This window comes from Coregonus clupeaformis, chromosome 8 (genome assembly GCF_020615455.1).
Source record: "Coregonus clupeaformis isolate EN_2021a chromosome 8, ASM2061545v1, whole genome shotgun sequence".
Classification (NCBI taxonomy): Eukaryota; Metazoa; Chordata; class Actinopteri; order Salmoniformes; family Salmonidae; genus Coregonus; species Coregonus clupeaformis.
This window is the reverse complement of record NC_059199.1, coordinates 37,758,230-37,777,982: the sequence shown is the minus strand read 5'-3', so window position 1 is coordinate 37,777,982 and position 19,753 is coordinate 37,758,230. Positions and strand designations below refer to the sequence as shown.

The window sequence follows — 19,753 nt, the reverse complement described above, 5'->3', positions numbered from 1 at the left end:
TATAGTGGAATCGCTGCGGGTAACCAGAAGAGGTGTAGTGATATTTGTTTGTGTTTCTGCTGGTCAGAGGGAGAAGGCGCTCAGAGTTAAACAAATGGGGGCAAGAAATGTGAATATTTTGCTCTCAAGAAAAGGGCGCCATTGAAAGGAGTGATTACTCGGGTAGCAGTAAATGTAAAAGTTGACCAACTGAAGGGGAAGATTCCCGGTGTTTGTGATGCTTGTCGTTTGGTGCGACACAAACAGGGTGGCGAGAGTGGGGAAACAGAAGAGTCATTGTCTGTTCTTTTGAGTTTTGAAGTTGAGTCTTTGCCCGACAAAGTGAAGCTAGGATATATAAGTTATCCTGTACGAGCTTATGTGCCGAATACATTACGGTGTTACAGGTGTCAAAATTATGGGCATGTGGCAGCAGCGTGTAGGAGGGAGGTTCCAAGGTGTGAGAAGTGTGGAGAAGGGCATGAGACAAAGGAATGTGTAGCATTGGGGAAAGTAGTGGTATGTGCTAATTGTAGGGGTGCCCATGGGGCTGGGGATCAGAAATGTCCCGTGCGAGAGAGGCAGGTTGAGGTTTCCAGGGTTAGAGTAGTGCAGAAGTTGTCATATGCTGAGGCAGTGAAGAAAGTAGAGGAAGATGGGTCAAGGGGGAGGAGTGGTGAGAGTAGTAGATCTATACCAGTACAGAGAGATAGGCCAACAAGTGATATATGTTTCAGTAAGATTGGATTTTTAGCATTTATATTAATGGTTATTAATTGTACTGCAGGGGTGGAACGTAAGCCGAAGAAATTTGAGGATGTGGTGACAGCTGCAGAGAGGTATTTGGGTGTGCGAGACTTGACATCAGAAGAGTTACAGGGTGTGCTAAGTGGTGATGTCCCATCCTTTCAGGTTGAGGGCATGAGGTAGGAATACATAGATTTAAATAGTGGAGTAGGGTAGTGTTAATTGTATTATTTATTTTTTGATTAAGCAAAATATAAGGGAGTTGTACTCCAGTCTAGTAGGTGGCGGTAATGCAACATATTGGATGCCAACCACCGTTAAACCTCATCGAAGAAGAAGAAGAAGCCCTCTCTAATAGAGTACCACAGCATGAGTCATAATTCCCATAAAACCTAACACTTCAAATTAGGGCTGTGTTTCGTGTAGGTTTACCCTGGCGTGACGTTTTGATAACCGTGTAAATCTCTCTAGGACAAGGTGACGTTTATCAATATATTCGCCTGTATTTACCCCCAAGAAATGAAATGCTAATTAGCTGCTAATGTGGCTATCATAAAGAACTACAAATGCCATGTTGATCTGGACGAGACTGCCGAATCGAGGCAAAGGTAAGAATCTCTGGATTAACTATCCAATGTTCGCTAAATGTAGTAATGAATAAATTGGCTACATTTATTTTAATGGACAATTCTTTGAACTGTCTTGTGCATGTTTTAAATTGACACAATACCTGTTAGCAAAGGTGTCAGCTAGAGATGATGTGCAGGAGCCTCCAGGGATTTGTACTTTTGCATGATGTCTACTTTGATGCTAATTAGCCTTTTTGAATCTAAGAGTAAATAGAGACAAATATGTTGATAAAAGTCACCTTGTCGGAGAGAGATTTACATGGTCATCAAAACGTTTCACCAGGGTATAAGCCTACACGAAACACAGACCTTATTTTAAGTGTTTCTAAAATCCCCTATGGGAAAAATGATTGGTGGAAAATCAATTGGAACCATTTCCCTGTTCGACCAAGTTTTATGAGTATTATGACAGCTCCAATGTGGGGCTCTATGCATGGGCCTACTAAAATGTGACTGAAGTATCCAATGAAAGCAGCAGACGAGCCTTTGCTGACGCAGGGGAAGTGGGTGTGTGCACATGACCGCTTGTAGTCTTCTGTATGTTGAGGTATTCATAAACCTCCTGCACAACCAATCAGGACGCTTATGTTAATCCCATCTTCTTAAAACCCGTCAGTATGCTTCCAGCTGTATTACAGCTAGAAGTGTATCACAGTCACAGCAGCAGCAGAACTTTGGAGATGCCACACCGTTTACCGGTCTATGTTTTGTATGTGCAGAACTCTCTCGGATCTTTAGCCTAGATTGTTTTGAAACTTCTGTTCTAAGTGACATCTGAGAAGCACAACATGAGCGATTTTGTATGACTTCTTGAAGATTTTAAGTGTCATTCCAACTTTAAAAGAAACACCTATTTTGGGAATTGCTTTGGTACAGTCCGTAATAGCCTACATCCACCAACACTACCAAAGATTTGACTACCTTTCCCCGTCCCATCATGTCCTCCGGGGATGAGTCGGAGCAGAGTCGGCGGTTCTGTGTGTTGTCTTGGGAGCAGGTGCATAGGTTGGACTCCATCCTCGGAGAGAGCGTCCCTATTCACGGACGCGGAAACTTCCCGACGCTCTCCGTACAGCCTCGGCAGATAGTCCAGGTGAGATAACGGTTTTGGTCTGGAGCACAATCAGCCCTATAATGGGAGACGATACTTTTCTCTAGCCTACTTCCAAACTCACCACATATAGCCTAACTGTAATTTTACTCTTTTTTAAAAATAGTTCAATCTTTATGTAATTCAGTCTCATCATGAAGTACTTTAGTGAATGAATAGCCAACTCAGGAATCTGCATAAAAAAAAAATAATAATAAACACGCACGCACGCACGCTTGCACACTTTTACCCACATAGGCTACACACGCACACACGCTGTAAATTGAAGTTGAATTTGAGAAGGAAGTAGTGTCAGGAAGGCGGTGTATTTTGGGAGTATTCCAAGGCTAACCATGTCGTATTTGTGTAATAACATAATATGATCTAGACCAGTGAAATTTTTCAGTACTGTGGCTGAGGATAAAAAGCTCCAATATTCTTCAATATCAGGTCAGATACCATCTGTGAATATGATTCTGTGCCAGTCCTGTTGGCATGTTCATACACTGCATTTTTTGCAATAGTCTACTCTAAGTATTGGAAATATACTGGAGTGCCTTTGTAGCCTATATTTTAATATCCACCCACTGCAGTGAATCATGACTTGTGAATCCTCATGAGTGACAGTAATGTTATTTACATTAACTTTAACAGACAGGAGGAGATCTCAAGGAGCAGATGATCTAATGCTTTAATTGCCATATTCCACTTTCTCATTCCAATCCTTCCAGGACCAGAGTCATTTCATTGGTCTGCAAAACCATACAACTTTTACACATAGATGGAGAGACAGTAAGGTACTGTATATTGAATTACAATTGGGCAGAGTATAGAGAAATTGAGAATGGAAAAGTTTCCTCTCGTCTCATGTCTCTTTCATTAATGAAACATATGCCTGCGATCTGTATTGGTAGATCAGACCTATGTGAAGGATGTATGCTGTATCCATGTTGTTCTTCATAGAAAACACCCAGGCTGGAAAAGTCTACAGTAGGCTCTGGCTGGCCATCCAGTCCCATACCATCGGCAGTAAGCATTAGTACATAACTTCAGTGATGTTTTCCCTTCCTCTCTCGCTCTCTCCTGCCTGGAAAACCAACTGATCCAACCCAGGACCAAAACCTTTTTTTTCCCCTTGCGGACAGAAATATGTGTTCTTGAAGGTGTTCCATAGGGCTCTCAATAGGGGGGTGTTTATTGAAAAACTGTCATCTAGATAATCTATTTATGGTGTGGCTCCATATTGTTGTTTGTGTGTGTGTGCGCCATGGGAGGTGTAAAAGAGAAGTCTCACTGTTGCTGATTTAGTGCAGTGGATTGTGGGTAGATAATCCCACATTGGGTTGACAGTCCTGAGGAACTATACAATAGGTCTACACACACACACACACACACACACACACACACACACAGACACACCACAAGAGGTTGGTGGCACCTTAATTGGGGAGGATGGGCTTGTGGTAATGGCTGGAGCAGAGTAAGTGTAATGGTATCAAATACATCAAACACACGGTTTACATGTGTTTGATGCCATTCCATTTGCTCCGTTCCGGACATTATTATGAGCCGTCCTCCCCTCAGCAACATCCTGTGACACACATACACACACACTCTACTCAGTAGGCCTACCCAGTTGTGTTATACAGCCGAGATTACATATCCAGATGTTGAATGTTTATTAGTGTGTCAGATCAGATCAGTTATTACATAATGTTAACAGTAGGGTGGTAGAGGTAGAGCTATGGGGGGTAACCTGTTTTACTTGGCTTGGCCAGCCAAGGAAAGGGAACACACTTTTTCCAGGTTTGCTCATATCAGATTCAGGATGTAGATTCTAGAATATAGTAGAACACAGTAGGGCAAAGCCTGAGGCAGATGTTTTCCTTTTTTAATGTTTTGTCCCTGCTCTCATTTCACCATTGTGAGCTAACTGGAAGTGAGCTCTACTTTCCTGGGTGGGGGCGATGGCTTCCATTTCAGAGGCAGGATAAGGAAACTGGATTAGTTAGTTAGTAACACCATAACATAGCCTTAGTGGGTCAGGACTCTTGACAAGGTTGACATGGTATCAGTGTGGTAAGAGTAGACCCAAAGCACTCACACACTCACACACACACACCACAATACACATACACACCACAATACACATACACCACAATACTAGCCCAGTCACCTGGTTCTGTTGTGGGCCCTGCCAGATTGTAAACCAACTCCTCTTTCGGTCTATTGTTGGTGAGACTGAATGACACAATGACACCACACGTCTCCAGGAACATAGTTTGGGTTTATATTACAGTGTATAGCTCTGTTAGTCCTCTACATATTGGCGTGTGCTTTCCTGTTGCTGGCTTTCAAGGAGGCAATTGTGAGGAGATGCAAGATGAACTCAACATTGGCCCATAGAATGAAATGGTATGCATGACTAATTGTTCTGCTTCAAATCTCTCTCTCTCTTTCTCTCTCTCTCTCGCTCTCTCTCTTTCCGGAGATAAGAATAATTTGAGCGGCGATAAGGAAAGATTTGAGACTAAAGATGACCCTTCCTTTAGAATGTAAAGTACTGGAATCTGGATGTGAAATTATCATCAGTCTAGTTTTATGATAATAAATACTGTATACCAGTCTAGTTTTATGATAATAAATACTGTATCATCAGTCTAGTTTTATGATAATAAATAATGTATCACCAGTCTAATTTTATGATAAAATACTGTATCATCATTCTAGTTGTATGATAATAAATACTGTATCACTAGTCTAGTTTTATGATAGTAAATACAGTATCATCAGTCTAGTATTATGATTAAATACTGTATCATTCTAGTTGTATGATAATAAATACTGTATCATCATTCTAGTTGTATGATAATACATACTGTATCATCATTCTAGTTGTATGATAATAAATACTGTATCACCAGTATAGTTTTATGATCATAAATACTGCATCATCAGTCTAGTTTTATGATAAAATACTGTATCATCATTCTAGTTTTAAGACACTAAATACAGTATCACCAGTCTAGTTTTATGATAATAAATAGTGTCTCACCAGTCTAGTTTTATTATAATAAATACTGTATCATCAGTCTAGTTTTATGATAAAATACTGTATCATCAATCTAGTTGTATGATAATAAATACTGTATCATCATTCTAGTTGGATGATAATAAATACTGTATCATCAGTCTAGTTTTATGATAAAATACTGTATCATCAATCTAGTTGTATGATAAAAAATACTGTATCATCAATCTAGTTGTATGATAATAAATACTGTATCATCAATCTAGTTGTATGATAATAAATACTGTATCATCATTCTAGTTGTATGATAATAAATACTGTATCATCAGTCTAGTTTTATGTGGTAATAAATACTCTATCACCAGTCTAGTTTTATGATAAAATACTGTATCATCAGTCTGTAACACTCTGGCTCCGGGATTTTTGTATTTGAGCCAGGGTGTATTGTGTTTTGTTGGGTTTTGGGTGATTTTCTATGTTTGCATTTCTGTCACGTTTATTTCTAGGTTTGGTCATTGACTCCCAATCGGAGGTAACGAGTGTCAGCTGTCGGCTCGTTATCTCTGATTGGGAGCCATATTTATACTGCATGTTTTCCTGTGGGCATTGTGGGTTATTGTTCCTGTTTAGTCTTTGTCACTATTGGACTTCACATTCGTCGCTTTGATTTGTTGTTTTTGTCGTGCTTTAACTTAATAAAGTACCATGTTCGTTTCACACGCTGCGCCTTGGTCTCCTTCACTCCTCGACGTTCGTGACAGAATAACCCACCAAAGAAAGACCAAGCAGCGTGTCCAGGAGCAGGGAGACTGGACATGGGAGGAGGCACCGGGCAAGGAGATAGAGAGGCTGGCGATGGCCCAGGTGGGCACATCGTGGTCCTGGGAGGACATGCTCGGAGGCAAGGGACCTTGGGGAAGGATCAAGGCCCTGGCGAGAGAGGAGCAACGGCGGCAGCAGGGCCATCGTCGGAGGGTCGTGTGTCAACCCCAGAAAATTTTTAGGGGGGGGCACACGGCATGGACGACGGGGCTGACGGAGGAGAAAAGGGGGAGTATCCAGGAGGCCACCAGGCCAGGGGTACACCGCCCTGTACGTCCTGTGCTGATGCCTCACACAGAGTGTGTGAGGGTAGGCATTCAGCCAGGACGGGTGGTGTCCGCTGTTCGCTCCAGGCCTCCTATCCGTCTCCACAGCCCGGTCCGGCCTGTTCCCGCCACCCGCACCAGGTCTACGGTGTGCGTCGCCAGCCCGGTCCGGCCTGTTCCTGCCACCCGCACCAAGACTACGGTGCGCGTCGCCAGCCCGACCCGGCCTGTTCCTGCCACCCACACCAAGACTACGGTGCGCGTCGCCAGCCCGACCCGGCCTGTTCCTGCCACCCGCACCAAGTCTACGGTGCGCGTCGCCAGCCCGACCCGGCCTGTTCCTGCCACCCGCACCAAGACTACGGTGCGCGTCGCCAGCCCGGTCCGGCCTGTTCCGGCCACCCGCACTAAGTCTACGGTGCGCCTCAGACGGCCAGAGTCTGCCGTCTGCCCAACGGGGCCTGAACTGCCCGTCTGCCTAAAGCCTGCAAAGCCGCCCGTCTGCCATGAGCCATCAGAGCCGTCCGCCAGACCAGAGCCGCTAGAGCCTTCCGCCAGACAGGATCAGCCAGAGCCTTCCGCCAGACAGGATCAGCCAGAGCCTTCTGCCAGACAGGATCAGCCAGAGCCTTCTGCCAGACAGGATCAGCCAGAGCCTTCCGCCAGACAGGAGCAGCCAGAGCCTTCCGCCAGCCATGAGCAGCCAGATCCGTCGGCCAGCCATGAGCAGCCAGATCCGTCGGCCAGCCATGAGCAGCCAGATCCGTCGGCCAGCCATGAGCAGCCCGATCCGTCAGCCAGCCATGAGCAGCCAGATCCGTCAGCCAGCCATGAGCAGCCAGATCCTTCAGCCTGCCATGAGCCGTCCAGCCAGGATCCGCCAGAGCCAGCCAGCCAGGATCCGCCCCTTAGTCAGGTACTGTCCCATAGCCCGGTGCTGCCCCTTAGCCCGGTGCTGCCCCCTAGCCGGTGCTGCCCCTTATCCCGGTACTGTCCCTTAGTCCGGTGCTGCCCCTTAGTCCGGTGCTGCCCCTTAGTCCGGTGCCGCCCCTTAATCCAGTGGGGTTTAATTGGGGGGTGGTCATGTGGAGGAGGCTAGGAAGCGGGTGGTGACTAAGGTGGGGTGGGGACCACGACCAGGGCCAGAACCGCCACCGTGGACAGAGCGCCACCCAGACCCTCCCGAGACTGTATGCTGGTGCGCCCGGAGTGCGCACCTTTAGGGGGGTACTGTAACACTCTGGCTCCGGGATTTTTGTATTTGAGCCAGGTGTATTGTGTTTTGTTGGGTTTTGGGTGATTTTCTATGTTTGCATTTCTGTCACGTTTATTTCTAGGTTTGGTCATTGACTCCCAATCGGAGGTAACGAGTGTCAGCTGTCGGCTCGTTATCTCTGATTGGGAGCCATATTTATACTGCATGTTTTCCTGTGGGCATTGTGGGTTATTGTTCCTGTTTAGTCTTTGTCACTATTGGACTTCACATTCGTCGCTTTGATTTGTTGTTTTTGTCGTGCTTTAACTTAATAAAGTACCATGTTCGTTTCACACGCTGCGCCTTGGTCTCCTTCACTCCTCGACGTCCGTGACACAGTCTAGTTTTACGATCATAAATACTGTATCACCAGTATACTTTATGATAATAAATACTCTATCATCAGTCTAGTTTTATGGTAAAATACTGAATCATCATTCTAGTTGTAGGATAATAAATACTGTATCACTAGTCTAGTTTTATGATAGTAAATACTGTATCATCAGTCTAGTTTTATGATAATTAATACTGTATCATCAGTCTAGTTTTATAATAAAATACTGTATCATCATTCTAGTTGTAGGATAATAAATACTGTATCACTAGTCTAGTTTTATGATAGTAAATACTGTATCATCAGTCTAGTTCTATGACAATGAAAACTATATCATCAGTCTAGTTTTATGATAAAATATTGTATCATCATTCAAGTTGTATGATAATAAATACTGTGTCATCATTCTAGTGTATGAAAATAAATACTGTATCATCAGTCTAGTATTATGATAATAAATACAGTATCACCAGTCTAGGTTTATGATAGTAAATACTGTATCATCAGTCTAGTTTTATGATAAAATACTGTATCGTCATTCTAGTTGTATGACAATAAATGGTGTATCACCAGTCTAGTTTTATGATAGTAAATACTGTATCATCAGTCTAGTTTTATGATAAAATACTGTATCATCATTCTAGTTTTATGATACTAAATACAGTATCACCAGTCTAGGTTTATGATAGTAAATACTGTATCATCAATCTAGTTTTATGATAATAAATACTATATCATCAGTCTAGTTTTATAATAAAATACTGTATCATCAATCTAGTTGTATGATAATAAATACTCTGTCATCATTCTGGTTGTATGAAATTAAATACTGTATCATCAGTCTAGTATTATGATAATAAATACTGTATCACCAATCTAGTTTTATGAAAATAAATACTGTATCAGTCTAGTTTTATGATCCCCGGGACCACCCATACACAAAAATGTATGCACGCATGACTGTAATTCGCTTTGGATAAAAGTGTCTGCTAAATGGCATATTATTATTATTATTATTAAATACTGTATCGCCAATCTAGTTTTATGATAATAAATACTATATCATCAGTCTAGTTTTATGAAAAAATATTGTATCATCATTCTAGTTTTATGATACTAAATAAAGTATCACCAGTTTAGGTTTATGATAATAAATACTGTATCATCAGTCTAGTTTTATGATAAAATACTGTATCATCATTCTAGTTGTATGATAATAAATACTGTATCATCATTCTAGTTGTATGATAATAAATACTGTATCATCATTCTAGTTGTATGATAATAAATACTGTATCATCATTCTAGTTTTAAGACACTAAATACAGTATCACCAGTCTAGTTTTATGATAATAAATACTGTATTAGTCTAGTTTTATGATAGTAAATACTGTATCATCAGTCTAGTTTTATGATAAAATACTGTATCATCATTCTAGTTTTAAGACACTAAATACAGTATCACCAGTCTAGTTTTATGATAATAAATACTGTATTAGTCTAGTTTTATGATAGTAAATACTGTATCATCAGTCTAGTTTTATGATAAAATACTGTATCATCATTCTAGTTTTAAGACACTAAATACAGTATCACCAGTCTAGTTTTATGATAAAATACTGTATCACCAGTCTAGTTGTATTATAATAATCAAATCAAATCAAATCAAATCAAATTGTATTGGCCACATGCGCCGAATACAACAGGTGCAGACATTACAGTGAAATGCTTACTTACAGCCCTTAACCAAAAGTGCATTTATTTTTTATAAAAAAGTAAAATAACACAACAACAAAAAAGTGTTGAGAAAAAATCCATCTTCATCAATGGAACATGTGTCTAGCCGCGTGATAGGTTTCTGAGGTCTAAAGACGTGTCCTTGTGATAGGTTTCTGAGGTCTAAAGACGTGTCCTTGTGATAGGTTTCTGAGGTCTAAAGACATGTCCTTCCTTTCAGAATATGTTTTTCTTGTTCTACCTCTTTGAGAGAAGCAGGCTTGGACAGCATACATACTGTAGACCCATCCTCCAGCCTCTAGTGTTGGCACCTTGCCACCAGGCAGCTGATAATGACCTATATGAATAGAAGTGCCACTCCCAGAAATGTCTGCGTGATGGTACTACTCTTTTTCTCCAGATGCCTGTGTAAATCCTGTTTTCCAATTGACGATAATGGAAGCGTAACTAACATGACCTGAAGTATCTGTAACTATGACCTATTGTCACTTCTTCATTCAAAACACACAAAAACACACACACGCACCTGTTTGCTCTTTAGACACATCGGCCAAGCATGTGTTTTTTCTTTAACTTTGCACTTTCTCCTGCAGTGTTCCCCTTTAGCTGTGATCTTCCATACAACAACATGGACACGGATGTTAACCAGCACTCACTGTCACGACATAATGTCAAGTGGTTCTCATTGAGGGAGGAGGATGGTGAGGAGAGAGGTAGGAGAGGGGAGGAGAGACAATACAGAGAGGTCCTCCTGCCCCTGGTTCTGGGGTATTATTAGCCTACTGACGCAGGTGCCTTTCCCACGTCACTCTGACCTGTCAGTTGTACCAAGCATCAAGCCCACCACTGACTGACCAGGAGAGGCTGTTTAGCAGGGAAACCATGAATATGTTGACAATAAGCTGCTCAGGTTAATGAGACCCCATGATGATCAAATATAATAAAATTAAATTTTATTGGCCACATGCGCCGAATACAACAGGTGCAGATATTACAGTGAAATGCTTACTTACAGCCCTTAACCAACAGTGCATTTATTTTTTATAAAAAAGTAGAATAAAACAACAAAAAAGTGTTGAGAAAAAAAGAGCGGAGGTAAAATAAAATAACAGTAGGGAGGCTATATATACAGGGGGGTACCGGTGCAGAGTCAATGTGCGGGGGCACCGGCTAGTTGAGGTAGTTGAAGTAATATGTACATGTGGGTAGAGTTAAAGTGACTATGCATAAATAATTAACAGAGTAGCAGCAGCGTAAAAAGATGGGGTGGGGGGTGGGGGTGGGGGGCAGTGCAAATAGTCCGGGTAGCCATGATTAGCTGTTCAGGAGTCTTATGGCTTGGGGGTAGAAGCTGTTGAGAAGTCTTTTGGACCTAGACTTGGCACTCCGGTACCGCTTGCCGTGCGGTAGCAGAGAGAACAGTCTATGACTAGGGTGGCTGGAGTCTTTGACAATTTTGAGGGCCTTCCTCTGACACTGCCTTGTATAGAGGTCCTGGATGGCAGGAATACTGTATCATCAGTCTAGTTTTATGATAATAAATACTGTATCATCAGTCCAGTTTTATGGTAATAAATAATGTATGCCAGTCTAGTTTTATGATAATAAATACTCTATAATCTGTCTAGTTTCATTAATAATACTGTATCATCAGTCTAGTTTTATGGTAATAAATACTGTATACCAGTCTAGTTTCATGAATGAATGCTGTATCACTTCTAGTCCAGTTTAATGGCTGGTTCAGGTGCCATGACCACCCAAAGCAAGGCAACTCATTCACTTCTGAGGAAAAACCCATCATCTGTTCCTGTTAGCCTACTGACAGTACACTGAGTGTAGTATGACTGGGGTGTCTTTGCTTGCCTTCTGGGCTGACTGGACCGGATGCCAGGGTCATAGACTACAAAACATCTCATTCATTTACTGATGCCATTTACTTGGCATGGCTGGGTCTTTCTGTGACTCTCTGTCTAGGCCAGGCAGTGCTCTAACTGGTGTCTAGGGGACCATGGGGTTTAGCTGGCTAACGGCTGTTTCTGAGACTGTTTTCTCACTGAAATAATAAAACACATCAGTTCCAAATGGCACCCTATAACCTATATAGTCCACTACTTTTTACCATAGGGCTCTGGTCAAAATTAGTGCACTACATAGGGAACAGGGTGCTATTTACGATACATCAAGACTGAGGTAAATGAAATCCAAGAGGAAACCCTCCAGACTGGAGTAGGAATGCAAAGAGTGTTTGAAACGCGTCGCCAAGACATTGTCAACACCACCGTCTGGTCAGTTTTTACAAGTCTCCTACTACTCCTGCTCGACGTCGAGAGGAAGTGTTCCGCCTTAGCTCAACTTCACCAGGTGCTTGTTGCGTAATGTGGGAATGGAATGGAATGGCCTGCTTTTGGAGAGGAGGTAGAAGAAAGGGGGTTATTTTGGGAGACCCTTTTGTGTTATAAGACATTATAAGGGGGTCATTCAGGTTGACCTATTCCATTCAGTTAGACCTACTTGTCCTTGTACTCAGTAACATATAAACAGCCCATATACTTCCTCCTCATTGTTTGGTTCAGGCTAGCAGTATGTATGACTATCTGAATGGTGTCATCATGGGTTGATACCTGATACCCAACCCTATGTTTAGTAAGGCAGTTCTTGCTGTTTATTATACTGAACAAAAATATAAATGCAACATGCAACAATTTAAAATATTTTACTGAGTTACAGTTAAGGAAATCAGTCAATTGAAAAACATTCATTAGGCCCTAATCTATGGATTTCACATGACTGGGATATGCATCTTTTGGTCACAGATACCTTAAAAAAAGAAAAAAAAAGTAGGGGCGTAGCTCAGAAAACCAGTCACTATCTGGTGTGACCCCCATTTTCCTCATGCAGCGCGACACACCTCCTTCGCATAGAGTTGATCAGGCTGTTGATTGTGGCCCGTGGCCCTCCTCTTCAATGGCTGTACGAAGTTGCTGGATATTAGCGGGAACTGGAACACGCTGTCGTACACGTCAATCCAGAGCATCCCAAACATCCGCAATGGGTGACATGTCTGGTGAGTATGCAGGCCATGGAAGAACTGGGACATTTTCAGCTTCCAGGAATTGTGTACAGATCCTTGCGACATGGGGCCGTGCATTATCATGCTGAAACATGAGGTGATGGCGGCGGATGAATGGCACAACAATGGGCCTCAGGATCTCATCACGGTATCTCTGTGCATTCAAATTGCCATTGATAAAATGCAATTGTGTTCGTTGTCCGTAGCTTATGCCTGCCCATACCATAAACCCACCGCCACCATTGGGTGCTCTGTTCACAATGTTGACATCAGCAAACCACTCGCCCACACGACGCCATACACGTGGTCTGAGGTGTTGAGGCCGGTTGGACGCACTACCAAATTCTCTAAAACGATGTTGGAGGCGGCTTATGGTAGAGAAATGAACATTCAATTCTCTGGCAAAAGCTCTGGTGGACATTCCTGCAGTCAGCATGCCAAATGCACACTCCCTAAAAACTTGAAACATCTGTGGCATTGTGTTGTGTGACAAAACTGCACATCTTAGTCCCATGTAGCTCAGTTGGTAGAGCATGGCGCTTGCAACGCCAGGGTTGTGGGTTCGTTTCCCACGGGGGGCCAGTATGAAAAAAACAAAACATGTATGCACTCACTAACTGTAAGTCGCTCTGGATAAGAGCGTCTGCTAAATGACTACAATGTAAATTTTAGAGTGGCCTTTTATTGTGCCCAGCACAAGGTGCACCTGTATAATGATCATGCTGTTTAATCAGCTTCTTGATATGCCACACCTGTCAGGTGGATGGGTTATCTTGGCAAAGGAGAAATGCTCACTAACAGGGATGTAAACAAAGTTGTGCACAACATTTTAGAGAAATAAGCTTTTTGTGCATTTGGAACATTTCTGGGATCTTTCATTTCAGCTCATGAAACATGGGACCAACACTTTACATGTTGTGTTTATAGTTTTGTTCAGTGTATAATGAATACTGATTTTAGCTTTGTTCTACCTAATTCCAATAGACATACATATTAATATGTATTCACTGAACCATACAGTATATTCCTGTTTATATGCAACATTGATTAATCCACGAGGACTCTGGGAAATGGTTCATATATATTCTGGTTTTCACAGAATATACTGGATGTTTTTAATATTCTGGATGTTTTTATTAGTGGCCATCTGTCCTGAGGTTCGGTTACCAATAGAAACAGATTGTGTTTCTCACTGGAACACAACACAGATGTGCACAGCAGGGCACCATAAACTGCTTTTATTGGAAAATCTATTCTCTGTTATTTCCACCCCTAAAAAGGATTGGCTTTGAAACTCAACATTCTTTATTTCTTGACCTTTAGTTTATGTTTTGAACCTTTTCCTCAATAGACTTTTCATGGTGGTGTCCTTTTTCATTTTGATTACCACTACCCCTTCCCTTGGGATCCTGCCACAGTAGCTGTGGAGGATATTAATATTCTTCAATCACACAGTGACACAGTGGGTTTCTGGGTCTGGGTAAAGGAGGTTACAATTAAGGCCTGGAAAGATTGTGCAATAGTTTGGGAAGAGAGGGAACCCAACACACATATTTTGCATGTCTCAATTTGTCTGTTTTTTGGTCTGTCTTTGTTTTTAGGTTGGTAGGGAGGATGCCATTACCTAAATTCATGAATGGGGATGTAGCTGCGTAAGTCAGGCAGCAGAGACTTGTCAGGATACTCTCCTTTCCTAGCATAGTGGTGAAGCCAACATAACCTAATTCCTCAGGCACGGCTTTGTGTGTGTGTGTGTGTGTGTGTGTGTGTGTGTGTTCATGCATGTGTGCATGCTTGCATGTGTGTGTTGCAAAACAAACGTACAGGCTCCCCACTGGGCACAGATGCCAATTCAACGTTGGTTCAACGTGATTTCATTGAAATTAAGTGGAAACAACGTTTATTCAACCAGTGTGTGTCCAGTGGGTCAAAAAGCATAGTAAAGCCAGCATTACTATCCTGAGCTGGTTAAAACCATATTTCACTGTGGGTGGTGACTGATACAGATATCCATTTTGTAATGAGATGTTGGCACTGTAGCAATGTTGTGGACAACAACTGCATGAAAGAGGTATTTTGATAGTAGCGAAAGTGGATAGCTTATGTTGTAATGTCTATCTTGGGCTTAACTTGTGAACTTGATCCGACCTGGAAAGGGATTGTGTGATTGTGTGCGTATACAGACTAGATACCTGGTTGAATACTTGGATCAGTGTCTGGATAAAGATACCAAGTGTGTGTACTTGGTAACCATGGTCATGCCTGTTAAGGATTGTCCCAGTTTCTTGTTTTCCTCTGGAGTGCTGTAACAGTCAGGAAGCTTGAAATATCTCAGCTGCCTTTTCTTTAGTTCAGCAGTTTCCCTTAACTCCAGGATCCACCCCTGATGGCTCTGTTCTGTGACCCAATAAGCTCATGAACCATACCTTTGCCAAGTATGCTGTTTATATGACGACATAGGAAACATATGTTTTCATTATGGCGCAATCATACCAGAGTTTTTATAAGTTCACAACCCAACCCCATTTGTCTACGTCTCACATATTTGTAATGTTTCTTCTAGATAACCTTCAGGTCAGCTGGAGTTCCTCCTGAAGTTAAAGAGACAAAAAGACAAGTGCTGGCTTGCTATGTCCCGCAAAGAAATCTCTGATTCTCCATGCATTACTAAGGGGACTGGAGGTCCACCCTATCTTCATACAGCTGAGCTAACTCTGTATTGTTGGCTTTTTACAAGCTAGAGACTATATGGAGGACAAGGGACTTTAAAGTAGCTGGCAAACATAGGGGATATTATTGTCCAATCAGAGGCTTTTAATTTATTCAGTGTCACATCTCTCTGCATGAGAGAAAGAGAGATATTTGTCTTTTTTTAATGGAAATAGGGAGTACATGAACAAATTAAAAGGCTGTGCATGTTTTGATAATGAATTATTACATTTGTTATTTGATGTTGTTGCTTGTCTTTATTTGGGTCGTTCCACCAATTCAGTGCCTTTTGAGAAGTGTAACTTGATTTCACTTAATTTTAGCATTCTGTCATAATGAGCACATGTTCAACTTAATAAGAACATGTTTTCCCATCTCAAGAAGTTAAATAAAAAAATGACTACAGGGTTGACCGTAACAGGGTGGACAATTTCATCTTAAATCAGGCATAAATCCCCTCGTGACAGAGGGAATAGAAGCTTGTTGTGTGTAACAGGGAGTGGCAATTGAATGCAAGCTTCACGAAAACAAAATGAAATTGCTAAAGCATTTCTAACCTTTCTATCTATAGGTAATAGGGTTGACGTGTTATGCTCGACCTGCTCAGTTTTCCACCACAAAACACCAGAAGATGGCCCGAAAGAGTAGAACCAGCTCACCTGCTTTTACACAATGATTTGACTATTAGATGTTCAATGTTTCTTTTGAAAACAAATATTTAAAAAGGAGTAGTTTCACCATATTAAAACGATAGTTAAGTTCACTTAACAGAGTTGACATTAAAATGAGGGACTGATGTAAATGATTCCCTAATCACATGAAGTAAATAATAATCTTCAGAAATGACTGTGTCAAAGCAACAAAATAACAATGTTGGTGAAACTTGGAGACATTTTTGGATTTAGTGGGTTGAAATCTTCCTAGAAGTGACACAGGGCTGATGGAAGGACATGTCAAAATGTTGAATTTATTTAAATAAAATGGATTTATTGACTTCTCAATGTGATCTCTATTAAAGGGAACTTCCTTTAATATAACAGGCTTTTCAAATTCAATATTGGTTTACAATTTCTACTTAAAATATCAAAGGGATGCAAAAGGAACTATTTTCGTGGAACGACCCATTTACTGCTTGGTTCCTCCTCTCTTTATAACCCCCCCCCCCCCCCTCCCCCCCGAGGCGCACTCTAGTCTCATCCGCACAACAAATTATTGGATGCTAGTATTTTATCTTTACTGTTACGAACATTGGCTGAAAGCTAGGTGAACCATTCCTTGATTGAAATGTAAATATTACCATTTCAAAAGAAGAGGCAGTAACCATGAAAGCTACGTTTCAACTTGCAGTGGCATGCACTTTCAGTGCATTAAAATGCATTTTCAGTGCATAGTTCTTTGAATGTATCACCCTAGATTGTATGGATATCTCTCTCTTAGATCACTAACATATCTCGGGCCACAGATCACTCATAAATATCTCTCTATCACACAGATGTCAAACTCATTCCATGGAGGGCAGAGTGTCTGCAGGTTTTCACTCCTCCCTTGTACTTGATTGATCAATTAAGGTCACTGATTAGGTAGGAACTTCCCTCACCTCTTGTCTAGGTCTTAATTGGACGCAAATTGAAAGGAAATAACAAAAACCAGCAGACATTCGCTCCTCCAGGAATGATTTTGACACCCCTGCTTTATCAGATCACTTGAAAGCAACAAAAAAACGACAAAACGTATTTGATTGGAAAAGAAAATTGACAATAAAGTGTCCTCCTAATAATATCTCTCAGATCACTCACCCATGTCTCTCTCTCTCTCCTGTGTAGGTGGTTCGGGCTCGTCTGCAGGAGCGTGGTGTGGTGGTCCGAGATGTGAAGCTGAACGGTTCAGCAGCCAGCTATGTGCTCCACCAGGACACTGGCCTGGGCTACAAGGACTTGGACCTCATCTTCGGCCTGGACCTGACTGATGACAAGACCTTTCGTGTGGTCAAAGACGTGGTCCTGGACAGCCTGGTGGACTTCCTACCTTCGGGGCTCAGCCGTGTCTCGCCCATCACCCTCAAAGAGGCCTACGTCCAAAAGCTAGTGAAGGTGTGCAACGACACAGACCGTTGGAGCCTGATCTCCCTCTCCAACAACACGGGGAAGAACGTAGAGCTGAAGTTTGTGGACTCCCTCCGGAGGCAGTTTGAGTTCAGCGTGGACTCGTTCCAGATCGGCCTGGACTCGCTGCTGCTGTTCGACCGCTGCTCAGAGATGGCCATGTCCATGTCTGAGAGCTTCCACCCCACCGTGGTCGGAGAAAGCATGTACGGGGACTTCCAGGAGGCCCTGGGACACCTCCGCACCAGGACCATCGCCACGCACAGCCCCGAGGAGATCCGGGGAGGAGGACTGCTGAAGTACTGCCACCTGCTAGTGCGGGGGTTTAAACCGGACTCAGAGGCTCAGATGAAGCTGCTGCAACGCTACATGTGCTCTCGCTTCTTCATCGACTTCCCGGACATCGGCGAGCAGCAGCGTAAGCTGGAGGCGTATCTCCAGAACCACTTCAACGGCATGGAGCACAAGCGCTACGAGTGCCTGGTGACGCTGCGGCATGTGGTGGACGAGAGCACCGTGTGCCTGATGGGCCACGAGCGCCGCCAGACACTGGCACTGATCTCGGCACTGGCACTACGGGCCATGGCAGAGCAGAACGCCATCCCGGCCCTGGCTAACATCACCTGTTACTACCAGCCGGCGCCTTACGTCAGGGACGTCAACTTCAGTAACTACTACATAGCGCGGGTCCAGTCGCCCATGAGTAGCTCTTATAGTAACTCTTACCACAGGACATGGCTGCCTTGCAGCTAAGTGATGTGGATCAGTGGAGCGTAAGGGGACTATGTTGTTGTTATTTTAAGCTTCTAGTTTCTCTGTGTGATTCACAAATGGTAGCCTATTCCCTACATAGTGCACTATTTTATATGAGCAGGAAACTATATAGGGAATAGGGTCCTATTGTCGACGCACCATCTGTCTTATAGTAACGTGAGCTGAGCGGTTCGATAGAGTGCTTTGTTCAGTCCACCTGTAGCAAAATGGCTTCTTGTTGGAGACTTGAGGACAAAGTCCACTGAGGACAAAAAAAAATGAACATTTTTATTGTATCTTTTTGCCAAATCTTCAGTTGCAACCCTTCCCACTAAATTATATCAATGAATACTGCTGTAAATTTGATTTGAGCCATTGTTATTATGTTTGTTACATTTCTGTTCTGAAGCGTTAGCTTCTTTTGTTGATGAAAAAAGGTGGTCTATTTTGGTGTGTGTAGAATGGTTGAAATGTGACGGAATAACTTTTCAGCTTCCCAGTCTTGATAAGGGACTTTAAGAGTATTTGGATCCATAAGAGGAAATGTAAATAAGAATTCAGAAAGCTGTATTCTGTTCTGACTGTGGTTTCAACTGACCTTTTCCTTTGAAGACGTAAGGACCAAAGAATTCAGTTCTTGTGTAGCGTGAAGAAAACAAAACAGACTTTTGTGATTCTAAGTGCCTGAAAAACCAACCGACATCTTAAAGTAGTTTGCTCCATAAATCAAATAACTGATTTTGAATCTATTTCTATATCCAGGGTCAGGGTATTTCCTTTTCAAATAATAAAAAAATTAAAATAAAATGGAAACATTGGTATAATTTCTTTCTTTCTCAGTCTACACATTCCTAATGGAATTAGGCATATGTTGTATATGTACAAAAGTATGTGGACACCCCTTCAAATTAGTGGATTTGGCTATTTCAGCCACACCCGTTGCTGACAGGTGTATAAAATCGAGCACACAGCCAGGCAATCTCCATAGACAAACATTGGCAGTAAAATGGCCTTACTGAAGAGCTCAGTGACTTTCAACGTGGCACCGTCCTAGGATGCCAAATTTCCAACAAGTCAGATCGGAACATTTCTGCCCTGCTAGAGTTGCCCCGGTCAACTGTAAGTGCTGTTATTGTGAAGTGGAAACGTCAAGAAGCAACAATGGCTCAGCCGCGAAGTGGTAGGCCACACAAGCTCACAGAATGGGACCGCCGAGTGCTGAAGAGCAT

At 42.4% G+C, this 19,753-nt stretch overlaps 1 protein-coding gene across 1 annotated transcript; it reads left to right on the top strand.

Annotated features, from left to right (window-relative positions):
• The first annotated feature begins 2,008 nt into the window (after positions 1-2,008).
• On the top strand, positions 2,009-19,319 carry LOC121572909 (terminal nucleotidyltransferase 5A-like). Its single transcript, XM_041884944.2, has 2 exons — positions 2,009-2,448; positions 17,493-19,319. Exons 1-2 carry the CDS (start codon positions 2,293-2,295, stop codon positions 18,522-18,524), a joined length of 1,188 nt encoding a protein of 395 aa, XP_041740878.1. The 5' UTR covers positions 2,009-2,292; the 3' UTR covers positions 18,525-19,319.
• The last annotated feature ends 434 nt before the right edge of the window (positions 19,320-19,753 follow it).